The sequence below is a fragment of the Lynx rufus genome, unplaced genomic scaffold, assembly GCF_022079265.1.
Source record: "Lynx rufus isolate CCGP_SWC_20201006 ecotype Redwood Valley unplaced genomic scaffold, mLynRuf1.p SCAF_4, whole genome shotgun sequence".
Classification (NCBI taxonomy): Eukaryota; Metazoa; Chordata; class Mammalia; order Carnivora; family Felidae; genus Lynx; species Lynx rufus.
Window position 1 is genome coordinate 4,635,745 of NW_025814856.1, and position 21,019 is coordinate 4,656,763.

At 54.2% G+C, this 21,019-nt stretch overlaps 1 protein-coding gene across 1 annotated transcript; it reads right to left on the bottom strand.

Moving 5' to 3' along the window:
- Nucleotides 1–1,632: 1,632 nt before the first annotated feature.
- NFILZ (NFIL3 like basic leucine zipper) lies at nt 1,633–20,071 on the bottom strand. The gene is made up of 3 exons (XM_047096843.1): nt 19,994–20,071; nt 3,146–3,242; nt 1,633–2,799 (listed from the first exon to the last, which is right to left on the bottom strand). The coding sequence occupies exon 3, from the start codon at nt 2,782–2,784 to the stop codon at nt 1,921–1,923; it is 864 nt and encodes a 287-aa protein (XP_046952799.1). The 5' UTR covers nt 2,785–2,799; nt 3,146–3,242; nt 19,994–20,071; the 3' UTR covers nt 1,633–1,920.
- Between the last annotated feature and the right edge of the window lie 948 nt (nt 20,072–21,019).

Here is a 21,019-nt window from a genome sequence, read left to right on the forward strand (position 1 = left end):
TCCTGTGCACGCTCAGGCTCCACCGTCCCAGCTGTGGGCACTGGCTGGGGAGAGACAGGCTGGTGCCGCTTCCTCCAGGCAGCCCTCCTTCCTGCCTCCCCAGGACACTCTTGGGAGATGTGAGTCTCTGAGCCAAGACCAAAGGCATTGTTGGGTGTCTCCCACCTGTCTGTGCCCAAGGGCAGTGGCTGAGCCAGCAGCACATTCCTCGGAGGGGCAGTGCTGGCCAAGCTGTGCCCAGCAGGATGGGAGGCTCGCCGGGCCCTTGTTCTCTGCTCCCACTGGAAGGCGGAGCACAGGGCAGGGGTGGGCTGACCCTGCCCAGTCCTGGCCTAGAAGCAGAACCAAGGAGGCAGCAGGTAGAGAGGGGCTGGGCAGTGACGGGCGAGTCCCCCACGCTGCCCAGTATAGGAGCAGTGCTCTCGGCTGGCACACATTTGTGACCGTGACAAACCCAGGGTGGCCAAGAAGGGCCCAGCCCCTGAGGCTTCTGGGGAGAGGGGTGGGGTGCCCGAGGCCCAATGATGCAGCACTCAGAGACCGCATCCGCCCAGAGGAGGCCCCCCCCACACCCAGTTCTCCCCACAGTCGAAGTTGGGGGCTTTTTATCCAGCTGAGTGAGAAACTGAGGCGGGAAGGTTTCATGAGCTGTGGGGCTCCAGGGTCCCTGGGAGACCTTCCCCGCAGAATGGTCCCTTCTCCTGTCCAGCTGGGAGTGTGCGTGCTCAGCGGCCATGGGCAGCCAGGGAGAGAGAAGAAATGGACTCCCACCCTCCCGCAATATTGCTGACATGTTCCGGTGCTTCAAGACCCTGACCCAAGACACAAGGGGAAGCCATCTGAACTGGGTAAGTCTGGCTCCCAAACTAGCTGGTAAGTAAGCCCCTAAGACACAAGGCTTCAGACATCCTGAGACATTACCTCCTTCTTGAGCATGGCCCTCAGTATGTCCAACCCCAAACCCCCACCACTACCTCCGGAATCGGAATCCCAAAGCCGGGAGGGTGTCCTCACACTGGCCACTAAGCTGAGCACAGAGGGAGGGTTCAAAGATCATGAGTGGGCGGGTGAGGGGGCGGGGAAATTGTGAGAGTTAATGTGTAAGAGAATGAGTGAATGAATGAATGAATGAATGGTGGATGGAAGTCAGGGAGGGGGGAGGGAGTAAGGGAAGGAAGGAAGGAAGGAAGGAAGGAGGAAGGAAGGAAGGAGGAAGGAAGGAAGGAGGAAAGTGGGAGGAGGCAGGGAGGAAGGAAGGCAAGGGAGGAAAGGAGGGAGGGAGGAAGGAAGAAAGGAAGAAAGAAAGGAAGGAGGGAGGAAGGAAGGAAGGAAGGAAGGAAGGAAAGAAGGAAGGAAGGAAGGAGGGAGGGAGGGAGGAAGGAAGGAAGAAAGAAAGGAAGGAGGGAGGAGAGTGGGAAGAGGGAAGGCAAGGAAGGAAGGAAGGAAGGAGGGAGGGAGGGAGGAAGGGAGGAAGAAAGAAAGAAAGGAAGGAAGGAGGGAGGAGAGTGGGAGGAGGGAGGGAGGAGGGAAGGCAAGGAAGGAAGGAAGGAAGAAAGGAAGGAGGGAGGAAGGAAGGAAGGAAAGAAGGAAGGAAGGAAGGAGGGAGGGAGGGAGGAAGGAAGGAAGGAAAGAAGGAAGAGAGTGGGAGGAGGGAGGGAGGAGGGAAGGCAAGGGAGGAAGGAAGGGAGGGAGGGAAAGGGACTACCCAAAGCACATACTTTAGGCAGGATGGGAACCACGTATGATCCGAGTTGAAACCCTGTCCCCTCCTCCAGACCTGGACACTGAGAAGTGGACCCCCTCCGTGGCCTCGCCCAGTGCTGGGAGCTGAGTCAGGGGCAAGCCACTCATCTTCCCCCGCACAAACCCATGCTCAGTCCCAAAATCCCCTCGCAGGCCAGCCCTGCCCCCGGGGAGCCCTCAGAGGGGGCCCCGGCCATCCGCCCACCCTGGAGGCACTCTGCCCGAGGCTTGGGACTTGATGCGCAGTTTGTGGGGCAGGGAGGGCTGACCCTCAGAGTCGTTCCCTGGGACAGGATAGGCCACCCCGGGAGGCAGCTCCATCGGGTCAGCAGAGGGTGTGAGCAACACATCTGGGGGCCCCGAAGCCTGGTAACCAGTGGGCATGGGTGACCACAGCCTCCAGAAGGGCCTGAGCTCCGGTCTGGTCCCCCCATGCCCATCCAGGAGGTGACAACTGAATAAGGCAGCTGGGAGGGCAGCCTGCAAGGCCATGTCCATTCTCTTGGGGGCAGGGGGCGCAGGGTCCTGGGGGCACCTGGGGGAGGTGGCCAGACCAGTCCACCTGTGAGCCACCAGACAGCCCCCGCATCCCGGAACCCCAGTGTCCAGGGCGCATGGCCTCAAAAAGCAGCCATGGGAGCCGGAGAGGGAGGGGAGGGGTTCGGCCCTAGAGCAGGGGTCCCCAGTCCAGGGGGCCTCCCACAGCATGGCCTGCAGGGGCAGGGCCCGGGAGCCAGCGACGGAGGGCAGAAGGCCAAAGCGATGCCTCAGTGTCCACAGCTCAGCCCTGAGCAGAGCGTTTTCCTCCAGCAGCACGGCTAGCCTGCCCTCGAGGGCCGCGTCATTGAGACGCCGCTTTTCCCGGGACCTCTTGGCGGCTTCGTTGTTCTTCCTCCGCTTCTCCCAGTAAACCGTGTCCTTCTTCTCTTCCGGCATGAACTCCCGCTGCCTCCGGATGGCCGGACCCCTGCCGCGTGCTCCCCACAGGGTCCTGCTGCAACCCTGAGATACAACTGGCAGGCTGGAGAGACCCACGTCCATGGCTGCCTGGGGCACCTGGAACACAAGAGAGGGGTCTTGGACAGGAGGCAGGAGGCTGACCAGGATGGCCCTCCCTCTAATTTATCCTGTGACCCCACCATCACAGACAGGTAAGGGCGCAGGTGGAGTGGGAGCGGGGAGGGTGGGGGGTGACCCGGATGGAGGCAGAGAGGGATGTAACGGAGAGGAAGAGGAAAGGAGCTGGTGGGACCATTGGGTGTCTGGCAGAGGAGTGGGGGAGGCTTCCAGAGAGGCCGCTTGGCCGGGAAAAGCTTAGGAGCAGACCACAGTCTTCACGGAGAGCCGGTGGGGCACCGACCGTGTCCTTAGAGGATGCAGGCTCTTTCCCCGGGGTTCTTACCGCTGAGAAGTCAGCTGATAAGCCTAGAGCTCAGTCTGGTCTGAGCTCCAGGTTAAGATCCTTGGAGACCCAGAGGGAGAATGAAAGAGGGCTGAACCTGGAAAGAAAGAATGTGTGTCCATGGAGTTAAACTGAGTCAAGCTGGGTTCAGAAAATAAGCCAGTAGTCATCTGAATTGTGCCTAGGTTATGTCCCAAGACCTCCTCGATACGTGGCCAGAATTTCGCATCTGCCCATCCATCCATCCGCCTACCCACACATTCATAAGATGATCTATTCATCTATGCACTCACTCAACTGTCCATTTGTCCATCCCTCTACCCACCTACTCAACCAACTATCCATTTATCCCCTCAACCACCCACCCACCATCTGATTTGTCCATCCCTCTGCTCATTCAAACATTCCATCTATCCCCCATCCGACTACAGAATCATCCCCACATCTGCCACTCACACACCCACCCATCCACTCCCTGTCCATTCATTCACCGATAGAGTCATTTTTTTATAATATTGTACCTACAGGTAACAATAGAAAAAAAATTGGACTCTATAAAAATGTTTACATTTTGTGCATCAAAAGATACCACCCGCAAAGTAAAAAGATAACTCACAGAATGGGAGGAAATATTTGCAAATCATAGATCTGATAAGGGATTAATATCCCAGAACATACAGAGAACTCCTACAACTTAGCAACAACAACAACAACAAGATAAAAATAAAAATAACCCAATTCAGAAATGGTCACAGGGCTTGAACAGACATTTCTCAAAAAAAAGATACGCTGCTGGTCCACAAGCACGTGAAAAGAGGCTCAACAGCGCTAATCATTAAAGGAAACTCAAACCAAAACTACAGCGAGATATCGCCTCACATCCACCCGGACGGCTACCATTAAAACAAACCAAAACAGAAAATAGCAAGTGTTGACCGGGAGGTAAAGAAATTACAACTCTCGCGAACTGTGGGCAGGAATGTAAAACAGTGCAGCCGCTGTGGAAAACAGTATGGCGTTTCCTCCAAAAAATTAAAAATAGAGTTACCCTGTGATCGAGCAACTCCACTTCTGGGCATACACCCAGAAGAGTTGGAAGCAGGGTCTCAAAGAGATAGCCACACACCTATGTTCACAGCAGCATTCACGATGGCTAAGAAGCGGAAACAGCCCAAGTGTCCATGAACAGATGAACAGAGGAGCAAAATGTGGTCCAGCCATACAATGGAATATGATTCAGCCTTTAAAAGGGAGGAGAGGGGTGCCTGGGTGGCGCAGTCGGTTAAGCGTCCGACTTCAGCCAGGTCACGATCTCACGGTCCGTGAGTTCGAGCCCCGCGTCGGGCTCTGGGCTGACGGCTCAGAGCCTGGAGCCTGTTTCCGATTCTGTGTCTCCCTCTCTCTCTGCCCCTCCCCCGTTCATGCTCTGTCTCTCTCTGTCCCAAAAACAAATAAACATTGAAAAAAAAATTAAAAAAAAAAAAAGGGAGGAGAGTCTAACACCTGCTGCAACACGGATGAGCTTTGAAGGTGTGAGGCTCAGCGAAATAAGCCAGTCACAAAAAGACAAATGGTCTACGATGCCCTCATAAGAGGTACTTAACAATAGTCAAAACTTCAAAGACGGAAAATAGCATGGTGGGTGCCAGGGGCCAAGGGGAGAGGAAAATGCGGAGTTATGCTTTAATGTTATGTAAAAAGAGAGTTATCTTCTCTTTTACAAGATGAAAACAGTATGGGGATGAGTGGTGCGGGAGGTAGCACAACAGTGTGAGTGTATTTAATATTCTTGAACCATACACTTAAAAATGATCAAGACAGGGGCACCTGGGCGGCTCAGTCAGGTGAGTGTCTGACTCCTGATTTCGGCTCAGGTCAGGATCCCAGGGTCGTGGGATCGAGCCCCACTGTGGGTTCCGCACTGAGTGTGGAGCCTGCTTGGGATTCTCTCTCTGTCTCTGAAAATTTTTTTTAATGGTTAAAACAATAAATGTTATTTTATGTGTATTTTTAATTTTTTAATAATAAAATTTTTTTAATAATACTAATGTAACTTTACTGAATGCCAGCCATCTTGCCATCCACATATCCATTCGCCGGTCCCCCTTCATCCACCCGCAACTCGGCCGTTCCCTCAACCATCCAGTAAGCATCCCTCCGTGTACCAGTCAGCCTCCCACAAATCCATTCATTCATCTGTGTGCCCAAGACATGGGGTTTCTGCCTGAGAACTCAAAGCAGGCTCCAAGAAAGAGTGGGCATTGAGAGCTGGCATCCTTGTCCAGAGAACCCATGACTAACCTTCATGAGGGCGGGTATGTGTCTTTTTTTGTCTACAGTTGTAACCCTGGTACCTAATGTTGTGCTTGTAGACTGTAAGTGGTAAATAAACATTAATGAATGAATGAATGAATGAATGAACGAATGAACGAACAGGTGAATCAAAACAGAACTTTGTTCACAGAAAATATTTGGCCCTCCCTCCTGCTGAACTGCCAGCCCCAAATCATGAAGCCAACCACATTTCCTTTTTTGCTTTGGCCACCAGGAAACTCAGTATTCAGCTTGAAGATAAGCTATAATAGCCTTCTTGATTGGGAAAGCCGTTTTCTTCTGCAGTGTTATTATTTGAATTTAGTCTTTTGCTCTGTGCGAACAGCTCTTGGCCTTAGTGTCTTGGCTGCATAAGATCATTGAGATCAAAAGACAACACTCTTCAAAACTCTGACCATGATTCTACGTCCACGTTTCCCAAAGTATGTTGTCAGGAACCCCAGTGCCGAGGGTGCACTGCCCAAAAAAAGAGAAAAAAATACAATACATTTGAGAAATGCTGTATATCCTACACCCTACCTGAGAATCTTAATGATTCTCAGGAGCACCTGGGTGGCTCAATCAGTTAAGCGTCCAACTTCGGCTCAGCTCATGATCTTGTGGTTCATGAGTTTGAGACCCACATTGGGCTCTGTGCTGACAGCTCAGAGCCTGGAGCCTCTTTCGGATTCTGTGTCTCCCTCTCTCTCTGCCCCTCCCCTGCTCACACTCTGTCTCTCTTTCTCTCCAAAATAGATAAACATTTAAAAGATTGTTAAAGGCTCTGAGAAGTCCTGCAAAAAAAAATTTTTTTTTTAACTTTGTTTGACTTAGAGGTTCTCAAACTCACAAAATATCTACTTTACAAAACACCTTGGGATGCAAATTCATTCATTCATTCATTCATTCATTCATTCATTCATTCGTACAGCACTGTGCCAGGCCCTAAGATGGTTACCAGAGGAAAATCAAACAGCCCTGTGCCTTCACAAAGCCCCCAGTCACATGGTAAAGGTAAGTGAGATATAATGGAAAACACAGGCCCAGAGAGGGTCTGCTATCTGCCCAAGTCACACAGTAAGTTAGCGGCAGGATGAGGATTTGAATGCCATCTGTCTAATGCGTGGGTCCGTTCTGTTACAGGTCTGAGGGGCTGCTATGTCTGCAGTCATGGCTGGGCTTTGAACAAAAGGCTTTGCGGGGCCCTGCAGTCACCTGAGTCGGCAAGAACCCCTAGTCACCAGAGGGACTCCAGTACCACTGCCTGGGACCCCCTCTGAGAACTGGTCACGAGGGGGACACCAGCACCGAGGCCCAAGACCCCCTGTGAGGCCCAACAGGCATCTGGGGCCACCTGGCCACCGGCCCACCTGCTGCAGCAGGTGGCCCATGCTGGCCCGTGTCGCACGGGCTGGAGAAGCGCCTGCAAACCGTGGACCCTGCTGCACAGGACCCGGGTGGGGGGCCCTGGGTTTGCGCCTGCCTAGTCCTCACGTCTGCTCCTGGCGGTCAGACCACCTAGCACATCCTTGTCCAGGAGGCCACGTTCCCTGGCCCCTTTCAGCCGTCTGAGGCCAGCACACGCCCTGGCAGGAGCGCATCGTCCTGCTTACAGAGAAGGAAACCGAGGCTCAGGAGCTCCCGCGGCGGGCCCGGGGGTGTCGGCAATTTCACAAGTCGGCCTGATTTTCCCTCCCATCCTTTCCTCCCAGCATGGTGACTGCCGCCACCACCCCCCCCCCCAGCCCCACAGCCACTGCTGACACCCCTGCCCCCTCACCCCACCCCCCACCACTTCCCTGTCCACACGTGCACGCACCCCCTCCGCTCTCCTCGCAGCGCCGGCCGCAGCCCAGGCGTCTCCTATCCCCCCTGGGTCCACACCCGCCTGCACCCCGGTCCCTCCAAACCCACCAGCAGCCCAGAGGAGTCTTTTTCAAAACCCCACTCACCCTCAGGTTAGAAACCTCTGGGGTGTGCTTATGAAAGCACACAAAATGATCCCTGAAAACAGTGCTCATGTGCAGCTCAGGTCCCCCCCCCCCCTTCTCCACCCTGGGGCCGGGGAGCGAACGGAGGCAGACGCTGCACGAATGGGTTTTAGAATGAACCAGTGAATGCGTGAGTATTTGAACCAGGTAATGAGTGACCTGAAAATGTATGAGTGAGCAACCAGACGGAGAAATACCCCAGGGGCAGGGCCCTGAGAGTGGGGTACAGTAAGCCTCAGTGAATCCTCTCTCCCCCCCAGAGGGCTGGGCCTGGGCCTTCCACTGCCCAGACGGCTCATCTGAGACCGAACCAACGTGAGCCCCCAGACAGGCGCTCGCTCAGGGTCCTTTGTCCCACCAGCCAGAGCATCCTGCCGCCACCGACCTGGCCCTGTCGGGGGCAGGGGGTGGGGGGGCCTCAGAGGGGGTCCTGAGCACCATTCCAACTTCAAGGATACTCACAGGAGCCCAGGAGTTGATGTGCGCCAGCATGGAGCACATCCCAAGGCCCTGGGGCCAGCGCCCGTGGGCACCATCCCGGTTCAGGGAGAGAGGACGGAACCGGGCGGGGGGGGGGGGGGCAGACAAACCCAGGGATGCCTGGAGCAGGGGCCAGACGGGCTGGAAAGGGAGCAGACGAAGACCGGGGATCCTCCAAGGAAAAGTCGAAACCAGCCGATACCCAAGAAAGAAGACAGCGTGGGCTGGCAGTCAGAGCCAGCCAGTGGGGTATGAGAGGGCAAGTGCCACTGTGCAGATCCCTTCCTGAGTCCCTCCTCCTCCCCGTGGCTTGGCCTGAGCTCCCCCTAACCACCGACCCCCACCTCCACAGGAACCCAAAGGGAGATGGGGCAGCAGATAGCTCAGCTGCCTGAATTTATTTAGAGAAGACGCAGCGAGGGCTGGGCTGAACCTTCCTGTGGTCACCGGGGAAGCACTAATGGAAGGCAGTGAGTCAGGGGCACTCGTGCGCAACAGCCCGAGGCAGCGGCGAGCAAGGAAACAGGAAAGGGGTCTCCCCCAGAGATGGCCCAGGCCAGTTCTACCCCAGCCCCAGCAGCCTGCACAGCTTCCCTGACAATGGCCGTCAAAGCCCGGCTTGGTTTTCTGGAGTGACGGGGAGCTCATTCACTGTTAACTTAAGCTGCTGTCAGGCTGGGTGAGCTCTCACCATCCGGGTTTCCCTGCAACAGAACTAACACCCACCTTTACTAGACCTTTTCCCTTAGAATTCATTCTCTCTGTTGGTGAAACACCCCTCCTCCCTTTGGCCCCTAGATTCTCTGAGAATTGGACAGATCGATGTTCACATCCCCCTAGCCCCTCCTCGGGTCTGCTTTCCACGGAAAGCAGTCGTGTTTGGTGAGTGCCTACGAGGTGCCAGGCGCAAAGAACGCCTCGCCTTGTACTTACCGCCGTTCCAAGCTCCAAGAAGAAAGTTCGGTCATTACCCTCACTTGACGGATGAAAAGAGGCCCTGAGGAGTCAGGTGACTGACGACCTGCCTGAGTCAGCACGGCCAGAATGCAGGCAACGGCCTCCGGGCCCACACCTTCTGAACACAGCAGGGTAGCCTTCCTGGCCTTTCCCGCTCTTTCCACTGAGGACACATTTTTTAGTTCATTCAGCACCTCTGACGGGTAGAGATCAGTACCCACAGAGGAAAAAAGGGTCCAGAAACTGCACAGCTAACAACGGGGCAGGACTTAGATGAGCAAACAAGCCACCAGGATCGTACAAAGGACGGACAGAGCTAAGACCTTAAACCCGCTTGAACTGGGTTCAAACCCTCCTTCTTAGCTAAGCATGTTTGGGCAAGTCACATCACCTCTATGAGCTTCCGATGCCTCAACTAAAATGAGGATAATAGGGGCGCCTGGGGGGCTCAGTCGGTTAAGCATCCGACTTCGGCTCAGGTCATGATCTCGCAGTTTGTGGGTGCGAGCCCCACATCGGGCTCCGAGCTGACAGCTCAGAGCCTGAAGCCTGCTTTGGACTCTGTGTCTCCCTCTCTCTCTGCCCCTGCTGGTGCTCTGTCTCTCTCAAAAATAATAAAAACGTTAAAAAAAAATAAAACAAAATGAGGATAATAGCAATACCTAGTTCATTGGTCATGTAAAGAATAAATCCCCGGGGCGCCTGGGTGGCGCAGTCGGTTAAGCGTCTGACTTCAGCCAGGTCACGATCTCGCGGTCCGTGAGTTCGAGCCCCGCGTCAGGCTCTGGGCTGATGGCTCGGAGCCTGGAGCCTGTTTCTGATTCTGTGTCTCCCTCTCTCTCTGCCCCTCCCCCGTTCATGCTCTGTCTCTCTCTGTCCCAAAAATAAATAAAAAAAAAACGTTGAAAGAAAAAAAAATTAAAAAAAAAAGAATAAATCCCAGAGATCCTGGTGTTAAAAGCCGATACGTAATAATAGTTAACAATCCACGCAGCCACTTTTTATTTGATGGTGGTATTAGAACCCTCTCCCACTAGGTTTCTGCCACCCTGCTCCCACGATTATTTGTGTCGAAAATACCTCTGAGAACCCTCAGAGACCACTCAACACCCTGTATCGGTTTACAGATGACAAAATCGGACTTCCCTTCAAGATGGCGCACCAAGTACACATGGAGACCTTCCCATTCCTCCCCTAAACACTTAGAAATGACAGGAAAATGTTAGCTTGAATGAGGGACCAAAGAAGAAGTGCCCTATGACAAGGGTGTGCCCACCCTTGTACGTACAGGACTGGCTAATATAGGAGATCAAGAGCGCACATTCTCAAAAGAAATATCCTGAAGAGATGAATTCACAACCCCTTCATGAAGTTCTCACATACTCTCCCACTGGAAGAATTTACATCAGAGGAAATAGAGATTTACATCAGAGGAGATAGGAAAAGAATTTACATCAGAGGAAATAGAGATTACTGGTGCGATGTGAAAGGAGCTGTGCAATGAATAGATTGAGGAACTCCGAAAGACAAAGGGTGGAATGATAGCCATTAGACAAGAACAGGAGGTTATAGAACAAAAACAGGTTGATTTTTTTTTATCTTTATTTATTTTTGAGAGACAGAGAGAGAGAGAGAGAGCATGAGTGGGATAGGGGCAGAGTGAGAGAGGGATACAGAATCCGAAGCTGGCTCCAGGCTCTGAGCTGTCAGCACAGAGCCCGACATGGGGCTTGAACCCATGAGCCATGAGATCATGACCTGAGCCGAAGTCGGAGGCTCAACCGACTGAGCCACCCAGGCGCCCCAAAACAGGTTGATTTTTTTAAAAGAACCAATGAAAGCTCTGATATGAAAAATATAGTTGCTAGGGATGCCTGGGTGGCTCAATCGGTTAAGCGTCCGACTTCGGCTCAGGTCATGATCTCGTGGTTCATGAGTTCGAGCCCCGTGTCGGGCTCTGTGCTGACAGCTCAGAGCCTGGAGCCTGCTTCAGATTCTGTGTCTCCCTCTCTCTCTGTGCCCCTCCCCTGCTCTCTCTCTCTCTCTCTCTCAAAACTGAATAAACTTAGAAAAAAAATTTTTAAATAAAAAGAAAAATATAGTTGCTAAAACACTTCAGAAATGAGTTGCCTGATTGAAGGAGAAAACAAGACCCAGAACTGGGAAGGGACTGACCAAGGTCACATGGGATTTTAAAGGCAAATGGTACCAGAACACAGAACCCAGATTTTAGAAGATCAGAACTAAGGTCAAACTCAGGAGCTGAGTCCTGGGGCCATTTGTGGAAACTCTTTTTGAGGGTGTTCTGCGATTCCTTCCCCCACTTTCTTTTTTCTTTTTTCCCCTGTATCATAATACTGCTGCTAAGCTGAACTCTGCAGCTCCCCCCTAATGAAGAACGGAGTTTCCATCCCCTGACTGGTCTGGGTGGGACCATGTGTATGGAGAAATGGCCAGCTTTCTCCTCCAAAATTAGAATTTAATTAAACAGGATCTGAATGTGAAGAAAAGGGTTGACGGCCATGGGATGCTGGACTGATGACTTCACATCTCTGAGTCTCAGATTCCTCATCTATAAAATGGCTTTGATGGGTCCTGTCACATGCTGACGTTTTGAGAATAGAAAGTTGTATGCACAAGACATCTGGCGTTCCAAGGTCTCCCATGGAACACCTTTCTGGGGCTCAACAACCCTCTTTTTTGAGCCCAAAGAAACCCCAGATGAGGACAAAGCTACAGTCACTTAGGCCACCAACATAGGAGAGAAATTTAAAACCTTGAAAGGACAAAAAAAAGGTGATAAAAAAAGATGAACCAAAGGAGAGAGGGTAGGCTGACTTACAAATCCCCCACCTACATGGTCAGATGGCAGCCCACAATTTTTCCCTTTACACCGTGTTATGGGGGGAACTAAAAATGACCACAAACTCTCCGGTGGGTATAAGCCTTCTTAACACTCACAGGCAAGAAGTGACATCTGTGTGGCCAATTCACATCTGGAAAAATTGTTCATCCCTTTCCCTTAACAAGAAAAATACTCATTCGTTTTCATCTACACAATGAGATACCATTTTTTTTTCTGGCTGAAATGGGCAAAGATTTAAAAACGATAAAACCCAATGCTAGCAAGGATGTGGTGAGATGGGCACTTGTGTACCTAGAAAGAGAAGGTATAAGCTGCTTCCTGGCAGGGCAACTAAACCGTCTGAAGCAGAGTTGGACTCCTACCCTGTTTGAGGGATAAAGATGTCACTTCTCTCCCACCTGGAGCCCCGCTCCAAGCATCTCCCTATTCTGGCCTTAGCAGCCCCAACATCCCTCCTCCAACACACCACTCCAGCCACTTAGAACCTCTTTTGTTTCCCAGAAAGCTGTTCTTTCATTCATGCACGCTGTGCCCTCTGCCCGAAACATCTTCCACCTTCTCTCACCTCTTCCCCAGCCAAATCTGACTCATCCTTCAGGACTTAGTTTACGTGTTACCTCCTGCAGCAAGCCTACCACACTGACCCCTCTCCGCTAGGCCAGGAGTCGCTCCTGGGCTCCCAGGGTCCTGTGGATTTCCACCACCACCACCACAGTGATGACCCTGGGTGTGTTCCCCCCCCCCAACCGATCTGCAGATATTCACAAGTACTTGACAAATATAGAAGTGAAATATTTGGAGAAGAGGGTGTGCTCTTTGTGGTCTCAGAAGGTTGAGCCAAGACCACAGATTGGGGTGGGAGGGAGGGGGGTAGAGGTTCAGGCTGGAGCCAGTGTCTGAAATAATTTTCTAAGAAGTCCAGCTCACTAACGCAGAAGAAGCTGCCTCAATAGGTGATGAGCTGCCCATCACAGGAGGTGTGCAAGCAGGGGGTTGGAAACCACTTCTCTTTCTTTGTGACTTCCCCATCCTTACCTGGCCAGAATTGGGGGGGGGGGGGGTGGGGCTTGAAGGAGATGCCCTCTTCCCCAAGCGGTTCCATGGGGCTTTCTTGTGACTCAGAAAACTGCCCAGGGAGGACTATGGACCCGCAGAGACTATTCCCACGGAGTTGATACAGCCCAGCCCATTCCTCAGAAAGGCCACAGAGTCCCAAGACGCTACACTCTCACGGGGTTCAGGGAGCCCGATGGAGCCCCAGGGCCCTCTCACTCTGAGCAAACCCACGCCTCATAAAAGCCCCAGTGAAACCGACCTCTAAAACCGAGAGCCCTCTGCGGGAACTCAGATTTCAAGGGGAAAATGCAAGGCACTGTGGGATTGTGGCGAGCCCTACCCCTCCCCTGAGCCCCCTCCCAAGGCCCGGGAAGAGGCCGGAAGCCGTTGGTACCTCTGTGCCCAACCCACAAGCCCAGCTAGAGTCCCAGAGCAGGGACCAGACTGATAGGCAGGAAGGGGGCGGGCCAGGGGACAGGGTGTCTGCCATCCCTCCTGTGCTGGTGACACACAGTGTGGCCTTAGACAAGGGCCAGCTGCTCTCTGAGCCTCAGTGTTTCACTGTCAAATGGGTACAAGATTGGTGTCCGGGTTGGTTAAGTAACGTTGGTTACGTGCTTAGTCCCAAAACATAGTAAGTGTTTTGTTCTTCAACTCCATGAGCTTCAGGGAGGTCCCTGGGGCTCATGGGGGTCTGATCTGATGGCAGAACAGTGTCACATGAGTGTCAGCTCAGTGGAAATTGACCTCCTAAAACTGACGAGGCACAAAATTCATCTCGGCCCTGGGCCAGACGGATCCCTCAGGCTCTATCTCCCCGCTCTATCCAGCCCAAACCCCCAAAATGCTTCAGATCCTTGGGGCCCAGGCAGGCCAGGACCCCACTGCCTGGTGGAAGTTTGAGGCCCCCTAATCAGCCTGGGGGTGGTGTCACCAGGAAGGGGTGAGGGCACCTGGCCCCAGTCACCACCCAGACCCAAGGGAAGGCACCCCAGAGGTGCCCTGTGTCCAGCCAAGCCCAGGACCCACCCAGCCCCTGCTTCCACTCAGGCCCCGGCCAGAAGGGTCTCTCTTCTGGGCACCTGTGTGCCCAAATCCACCCCCCACACACACACACAGGGGTCTAGACACCATCCAAGCCCACCAGGCCTTACCCACACATCCCATCAACCCTGCTCCAAGTCTCAAGGCCTTGGCTGCTCTCACTCACTCTGCTCCAGCCACACGGGGTCTCCTCGCTGCTCTCCCAACACTGCAAGCATGGTCCTGCCTCAGGGCCTTTGCACGGGCTGTTCCCTCTACCTAGAATGCTGTTCCCCCAGATACTCACATATGGTACCTCCCTCACCATCTTTAGGTCTCTCCTCCCCTGCAAGGTCCGTCCTGACCCCTAGGCTAAATCACCACCCACCCACACACCCCATCCGTCTCCTCTCCTTCTTATCGGGCCTCGTGCTTATAGGGGGCGCTTACCACACTACTTACTTTTTCAATAGTGACAATTGACTTGCTCCGTGTCCGTCTGCCACCAGAATGCTAGCCCCTGATGACAGGGCCCACTCCCCTCTGTGTACAAGGAGCTCCAGGGCCGCAGGCTCCCTTCTGTGAAATGGGCCCAGGGGTGCCCTGAGAGAGTTTCCGGCTCTGCGAGCCCTGCCCTCCACCCCAGGGGTGGCTCTCCCTCCTCCATCTGCGGAACTGCACTCAAAGAAACAGGCTGTGTCCCTGGGGCCTTCAGGGGGCAGGGCCTGGACCCTGTGACTTCTCTGGGTTCCTGAAACACCCACTGGCCTCATCCAAGCCCTTTCTGGGTGCCCAGCTCTGCCTGTGCTAAGCACTTTACAGACACTATCTACCAGAGGGATCTCCTCACCACACAATCACATTATGCCACTTTCCAGCTCAACATCCTCGGCAGATCAAGACCACACTCCCTTGCCCTACCCACAGGGCCTCCCACACAGTCCGGATGGGGCTGGTCCCCTCCATGCTCCAACCACTGGGACTCACCACAGGGCCTTTGCACCTGCAGGCCTGCTGCCTGGACCGCTCCGCCTCCCCTCTCCCAGTGTCCTCATTCTCATCCTTTGATTGCCAACTTCTCCGAGAAGCCCTCCCTGACTTGCCAGGAAAGAAGTCAGGGAGAAACAGTAGGTGTTTCTGCTTCTTAGCATTTATTATCCAAGTAAGTTTTAAAGTTTATTTATTTATTTTGAGAAGCGGGGAAGAGACAGAGAGGTAGAGGGGCAGAGCGGGGGGAAAGAGAGAATCCCAAGCAGGCTCCGCACGGTCAGTGCAGAGCCCCACGTGGGGCTTGGGGCTCCCCCAAACAACTTTACATTCATTTGTGTAACTTATTCACTAACATCTCTCTTTCTTGGGGCACCTGGCTGGCTCAGTCGGTTAAGCGTTCGACTCTTGATGTCGGCTCAGGTCACAATCTCACAGTTCGTGGGTCCAAGCCCCACATTGGTCTCTGCGCTCACTGTGCCAAACCTGCTTGGGATTCTCTGTCTCCCTCTCTCTCTGCCCCTCCCCCCACTCGCTCTCTATTTCTCTCTCCCCAAAAATAAATAAACGTTAAAGGGGCGCCTGGGTGGCGCAGTCGGTTGAGCGTCTGACTTCAGCCAGGTCACGATCTCGCGGTCCGTGAGTTCGAGCCCCGCGTCGGGCTCTGGGCTGACGGCTCAGAGCCTGGAGCCTGTTTCCGATTCTGTGTCTTCCTCTCTCTCTGCCCCTCCCCCGTTCATGCTCTGTCTCTCTCTGTCCCAAAAATAAATAAACGTTGAAAAAAAAATTAAAAAAAAATAATAATAACATCTCTCTTTCTCCAATGAGACCAAGGCCTGTTTCTTCCCCCAGATATATCCCCACTCCAGGGCCTGGAGCATAGTAGATGCTTGATAAATACTCATGAATGAGTGTTGGGCCGAATCCCGCTGTCCCCCCAGGCTCCCATTCTACAGGTGAGGAGACTGAGGCTCGCTCCTGACTTCTCTTCTGCACAGCCTGCCCCCCACAGCCCCCCAGGCAGCCTCCTAACCCCCTCCTCCAGCTTTAGGGCAGTGGTCCAAAGCCAAGGGGACATTTGTCAATGTTTGGGGACACATTTGGCTGTCACAACTAGGGGGTGAATGCTACCGGCATCTCGTGGGTAGAGGCCAAAGATGCTGCTCACACCCTACAGTGACCAGCACAAAGGATTATCCAGCCTCAAATGTCAATGTGTGGTGGAGAAAGTCTGCTTCAGGAGAAGTGGCCACATCCTAGCCTGACTGATAAAGACTGGCTAGGCCTGGGCCCGGGGGCCATCTGATCAGAACCAGTGATAGATGTTAACAGTAGCTCCCCGGACAGATTTCACCTGGACCCAGCTGCCACTGTTTCAGCTGAAAGAAAAAGAGAGAGGAGAGGAGAGGAGAGGAGAGGAGAGGAGAGGAGAGGAGAGGAGGGGAGGGGAGGGGAGGGGAGGGGAGGGGAGGGGAGGGGAGGGGAGGGGAGAGGAGAGGAGAGGAGAGGAGAGGAGAGGAGAAGAGAAGAGAAGAGAAGAGAAGAGAAGAGAAGAGAAGAGAAGAGAAGAGAAGAAGAGAGGAAAAGAAAGGAAAGGAAAGGAAAGGAAAGGAAAGGAAAGGAAAGGAAAGGAAAGGAAAGGAAAGGAAAGGAAAGGAAAGGAGGAGGACATAAAGGAAGAAAAGAAAGGAAGGAAGCAAAAGAAAGTCACCATCAAAAGACACAAGCCACAGAGCAAGAAGGCAACCCACGGAATGGAAGAAAATATCTCCAAATCATAGATTAATATCCAAAACATATAGAGAACTCCTATAGCTCAGCAATAATGACAAAAAAAAAAAAGAACCCTCAATTAAAAATTGAGCAAAGGGCTTGAACAGACATTTCTCCAAAGAAGATGCCTAAGTGGCCAGTAAGCCCATGAGGAGAGGCTCAGCATCACTGGTCATTCAGGAAACGCACAGGAAAACAGGAGCGGGCCCTCGCACAGCGCGGGTTAGGACTGTGTGGTTCCACTGACCCGCAAATTGGTTATAAATACCATCCAGGCCCATAAACGTTATTTTCTCTTCCTTATGACTTCCTTAACAACACTGTCCTTTCTCTCACAATTACTTCATTATAAGAACACGGCACCTAATACCTGAACATACAAAATACGTACATGGAACATGCAAAACATGCATTCATGGACCGTCCACGTTATCACTAAGGTTTCCGGCCAACAGTAGGCTGACTGCAGTTAGGTTTCAGAGAGCTGAAAGCTGTATGTGGGCTTTCGGCTTGTGGAATGTGGTCGGTGCCCCTAATTCCTGTCTTCAAGTATCAACTGTGTGAGATACGGCCTTACACACCTGAGGACAGCTGCTGTTAAAACACACACACACACACACACACACACACACACACACAGAAAATAACAAGTGTTGGCGATGATGTCGTGAAACCAGAACCTTCAGGCACTGTTGGTGGGAATATAAAACGGCACGGCTGTTCGTTGCGGAAAACAGTGTGGGGGTTCTTCAAAAACTTAAAAATAGAACTCCCATATGACCCAGAAGTTGCATTTATGGGGTCAACACCCAAGAGAATTGAACGCAGGGATTTGGGGCGCCTGGGTGGCTCAGCCGGTTGAGCGTCCGACTCTTGATTTCAGTTCGGGTCATGATCCCAGGGTCGTGGGATCCAGCCCCTGGATGGGCTTGGTACTGGGCATGGAGCCTACTTAAGTCTCTCTCTCTCTCTCTCTCTCTCTCTCTCAAAAGAAAGCAAGCAGGAACTCTAAGAAATATTTGCACACCTATGTTCAGTGCACAGGGCATGATTCACGATACCTAAAACGTGGAAGCAACGCAGCGCCCACCGACACATGAATGCACAAACAAGACGCAGTCCATCCACACAATGGAACATTTAGCCTAAAAAGAAAGGATAATCTGACACCTGCCACAACATGGAAGAACCCAGAAGACACTAGGCCCCGTGACATAAGCCAGACACAAAAAGACAAATACTGTATAAATCCACTGAAATGAGGTCCCCGGGGTAGCCAGAGATGTAGACAGAAGGGGGATGGTGGGAGCCAGGGGTGGGGGAGGGGAAGAGGCATCAGCGTTTCACGGGGACCGAGATTCAGTTCGGAAAGATGAGAAAGTTCTGGAGGCGGATGGTGGTGATGGTTGCACAACACTAGGGACGTATTTAATACCACTGACTTCTATGCCTATAAATGGTTAAGATGGCAGATTTTATGTTATGTGTATTTTACCAAAATATTTAAAAACTGGGGGGGGGGGGCGGGGAGAGAGAGGGACACAGACCAAGCGGTCATGTCTGAAGCATGGACTGGCATGTCTGTAGAACCCCAGACGTGTCCAGACCTCCAGGGCTCCCACCTCCCATAGGATAAAAGCCCAAGTCCTCCAGAGGCCCAGAAGGCACTGCACCACCTGCCCCTCTCCCTCCCTGCCCTTGTTCCTCCCCATCTCCCCCCTTGCTCACTCCACTCGGGCCACGAAGGCCTCCTTCCTGTTCCTCTGACATGCCAGGCCTGGTCCCACCCCAGGGCCTTTGCACAGCATATGCCTTCTACCTGGAATGCCCTCCCACTTCAATATCTATATGGCTGATCCCCTCTCTCAATGCCCGCAACCCTCTGTGCAGGACAGAGTGCTTGCGCCCACCTAATCCCCTCTATGTCAGACTTGAAGTCTGGGGAACAAGGCCCGACCCAGCAGCGCGTGGTCTCAGAGACACAACATCCAGGTGGTTTGCGCTAAGTGACTCCACCCTCAGGGCCAACCGTAGGTCGTCGCGGCGTGTCTCGCCTCCCCTTCCCATCTGAGCAGGGCCCAGAGCCCCCCAGGCACCTGCTACTGCCATACGGTGGGCACAAAACAATTGCTCAATAAACACGTGGATGAAAATGCATTATGGAGGGACAGAGAAGAGAGAGAGAGAGGAAGAGAAAGAGATACAGAAACAGAAAAGGCAGGAAGGGCAGAGAGGGAAGGAGAGACGGAGGCCAGCAAAGAAAGAGAAAGAGAGAGCACAGACGGCCACTAAGCCACGAACGACGTCCCACACACGCAGCAGACCCCAGCAGACAACAGCCAGAGGTCTGTGACCACGAACTCGGCAACAAACGCTCGGTCCCATCCCCACGGCCACTGGACCCCAACTCCCCCAAGTCCTTAGCATACGTGCATCTCCCCACGACAGTCAGACCCCACAACAGACATACCCTGAGGACACACACACGCACACACACGGGTCTGCATGGCTGCCGGACCCACCTAACCACCAGATCCCGGAACACGTGGGACCCCCCTCACCCCGTGACAAACCCCACCCTCTCCTACAGCCAGATCCCTAGACGACCACACCACAGCAGACCCTCCCAGGTCCCCAGGCATCCTCTTCTGGGACCTCGACCTCCCACACACACACACCCCAACAGGTGTAGCCACCCACGGGGACCAGCACTATCGGGTCCTTTTCAGGGTTACACGAAGCTGGTACTTTTCATCCCATAAGTGCTGACAAGGCGACAACAGCTGTCGTCAGCCTCCTGAGGTGGGGAACAGGGGTCGGATGTGGGGGCCACACGAGTGGAGGGAGCAGAGAGGAGGGCGGGAGCCGGGAGGGGAAAGGGAAAGGACAGAAGCCAGCAGAAGCTGGGGCACAGAGAGGAGGTGGCCGCAGGAGGCCCCCCAAAATGGTGGCGGGCATTGGGGTCTGAAGCCAGATGGTCCCGCACACAGCTGGCCCTGGCCCCCACCCCGCCGGCCAGCCCGCCCCGTCCCTTCCCCGGGGCCCCGCCGGGTCTCCCTCGGGGCAGGGGGAGGACAGGTCCCTCCGACTTGGAGAAAGGCCTGTTCTTCCTCACCCAGCCCTGAGCCCGGCTCTGATGAGGCAACAGAGATGTGGCCGACAGAGACAGAGAGATACACAGGTAGGGAGACACCCAGAGAGAATCCCAAAGAGAGCCAGAGACCCGGCGAGACAGGGAGAGACACAGAAAGAGAGAGAGCTGGGGCAGGAAAGCTGGAGGGGGGCAGAAAACGACAGAGAAAGGGACTGAGATGGGCAGCAGGAGGTGGCCTGGGGGTGGGGGGGTTGTTCCCGGGGTTCCCCCAGTGCCCTGGATGTCGGCCAGCCCAGGGGGACCTCTACCTGCACACGGGGCTCACTTCCCGGGTCGCTGTTTCCCCAGCCGGTCCTGCGCGAGCCACGAGCCACATCAGCCGCGTGGGGCCTCCAAACTCCTCCGCGGTGGAGGGAGTCACCAGCGCTTCCGTAAAGGTGACACCCCGGCCCCCAGCCTGTAGCTCGTGGCTTTCCCTGCAGAGCGGTCCCCCCCCCCACCTGGTGTCTGCCCGGGGAGCAGCTGTTTGTGGGCTGGCTTCAACTCGGGGTGGGGGGTGGGGGTCACTGGGGAGCAAACCTCACCACCAGGCGTGCGCCAAGGGAGGGGGGGGGTCCTGCTGGTCTGCCCCCTGGGGGCCCAGCAAGCGGGTGGTCTGGCTGGCCAAAGCTCCAGAATGTCATTCCACCCCCCTAAGACCCTTCCGGAAAGATCAGAGGAGCAAAAGCAAAGGTCCCTTTCTCTTCCAAGTGAGGACACTCCCCTGCTCAAACACCCTCTGTGGCTCCTTGCCTTTCAGATTTCCTAATCCTTCTCCCCAAAGACCTACGCCCTCTGCCCAGTCTACCCACCAGAGGAGGCAAGCACACAGCAATTTAGTAACGTGCCCCCCGGGGGAACGTGAAGCCCGATCTTTCACTTCAGTATGGACTTCCTGAGCGGACAAGAGTGAATGCGGACCGCAGGTATTCCAGGCAGAGGGAACAGCACAGCCAAAGGCTTAGAGGTAAGGATCCGCATGGACGTGTTTCCGAGGGATCCTGGGAGAGGTGGTCAGAGCTGCTGGTAGGAAAGCCCTCGCCCGTGGCCCCCGGGGTGGGTGAACCGGATGGGGCGGGGGGCGGGCTGCAGGTGCGGAGAAGCCCGAGGCACGCTCCCACCCCCAGACCCGGCTGGTTTTGAGGAGGATTGACGCCCAGGTGGGATCGAGCGGGCCTCGACTTGGGGACAGCGCCGCCTGGTGGGCACGGTGTGGGACTGCACCCTCCTTCGCGGGGTTCACTCCGCAGACGTTCACCGCCGCCCCAGCCGCGTTCCCGGAGCACGTGACCCCC

Coding starts and splice junctions, on each gene's coding strand:
- NFILZ (XM_047096843.1), bottom strand. CDS start 2,784: ATGGACGTGGGTCTCTCCAGCCTGCCAGTTGTATCTCAGGGTTGCAGC.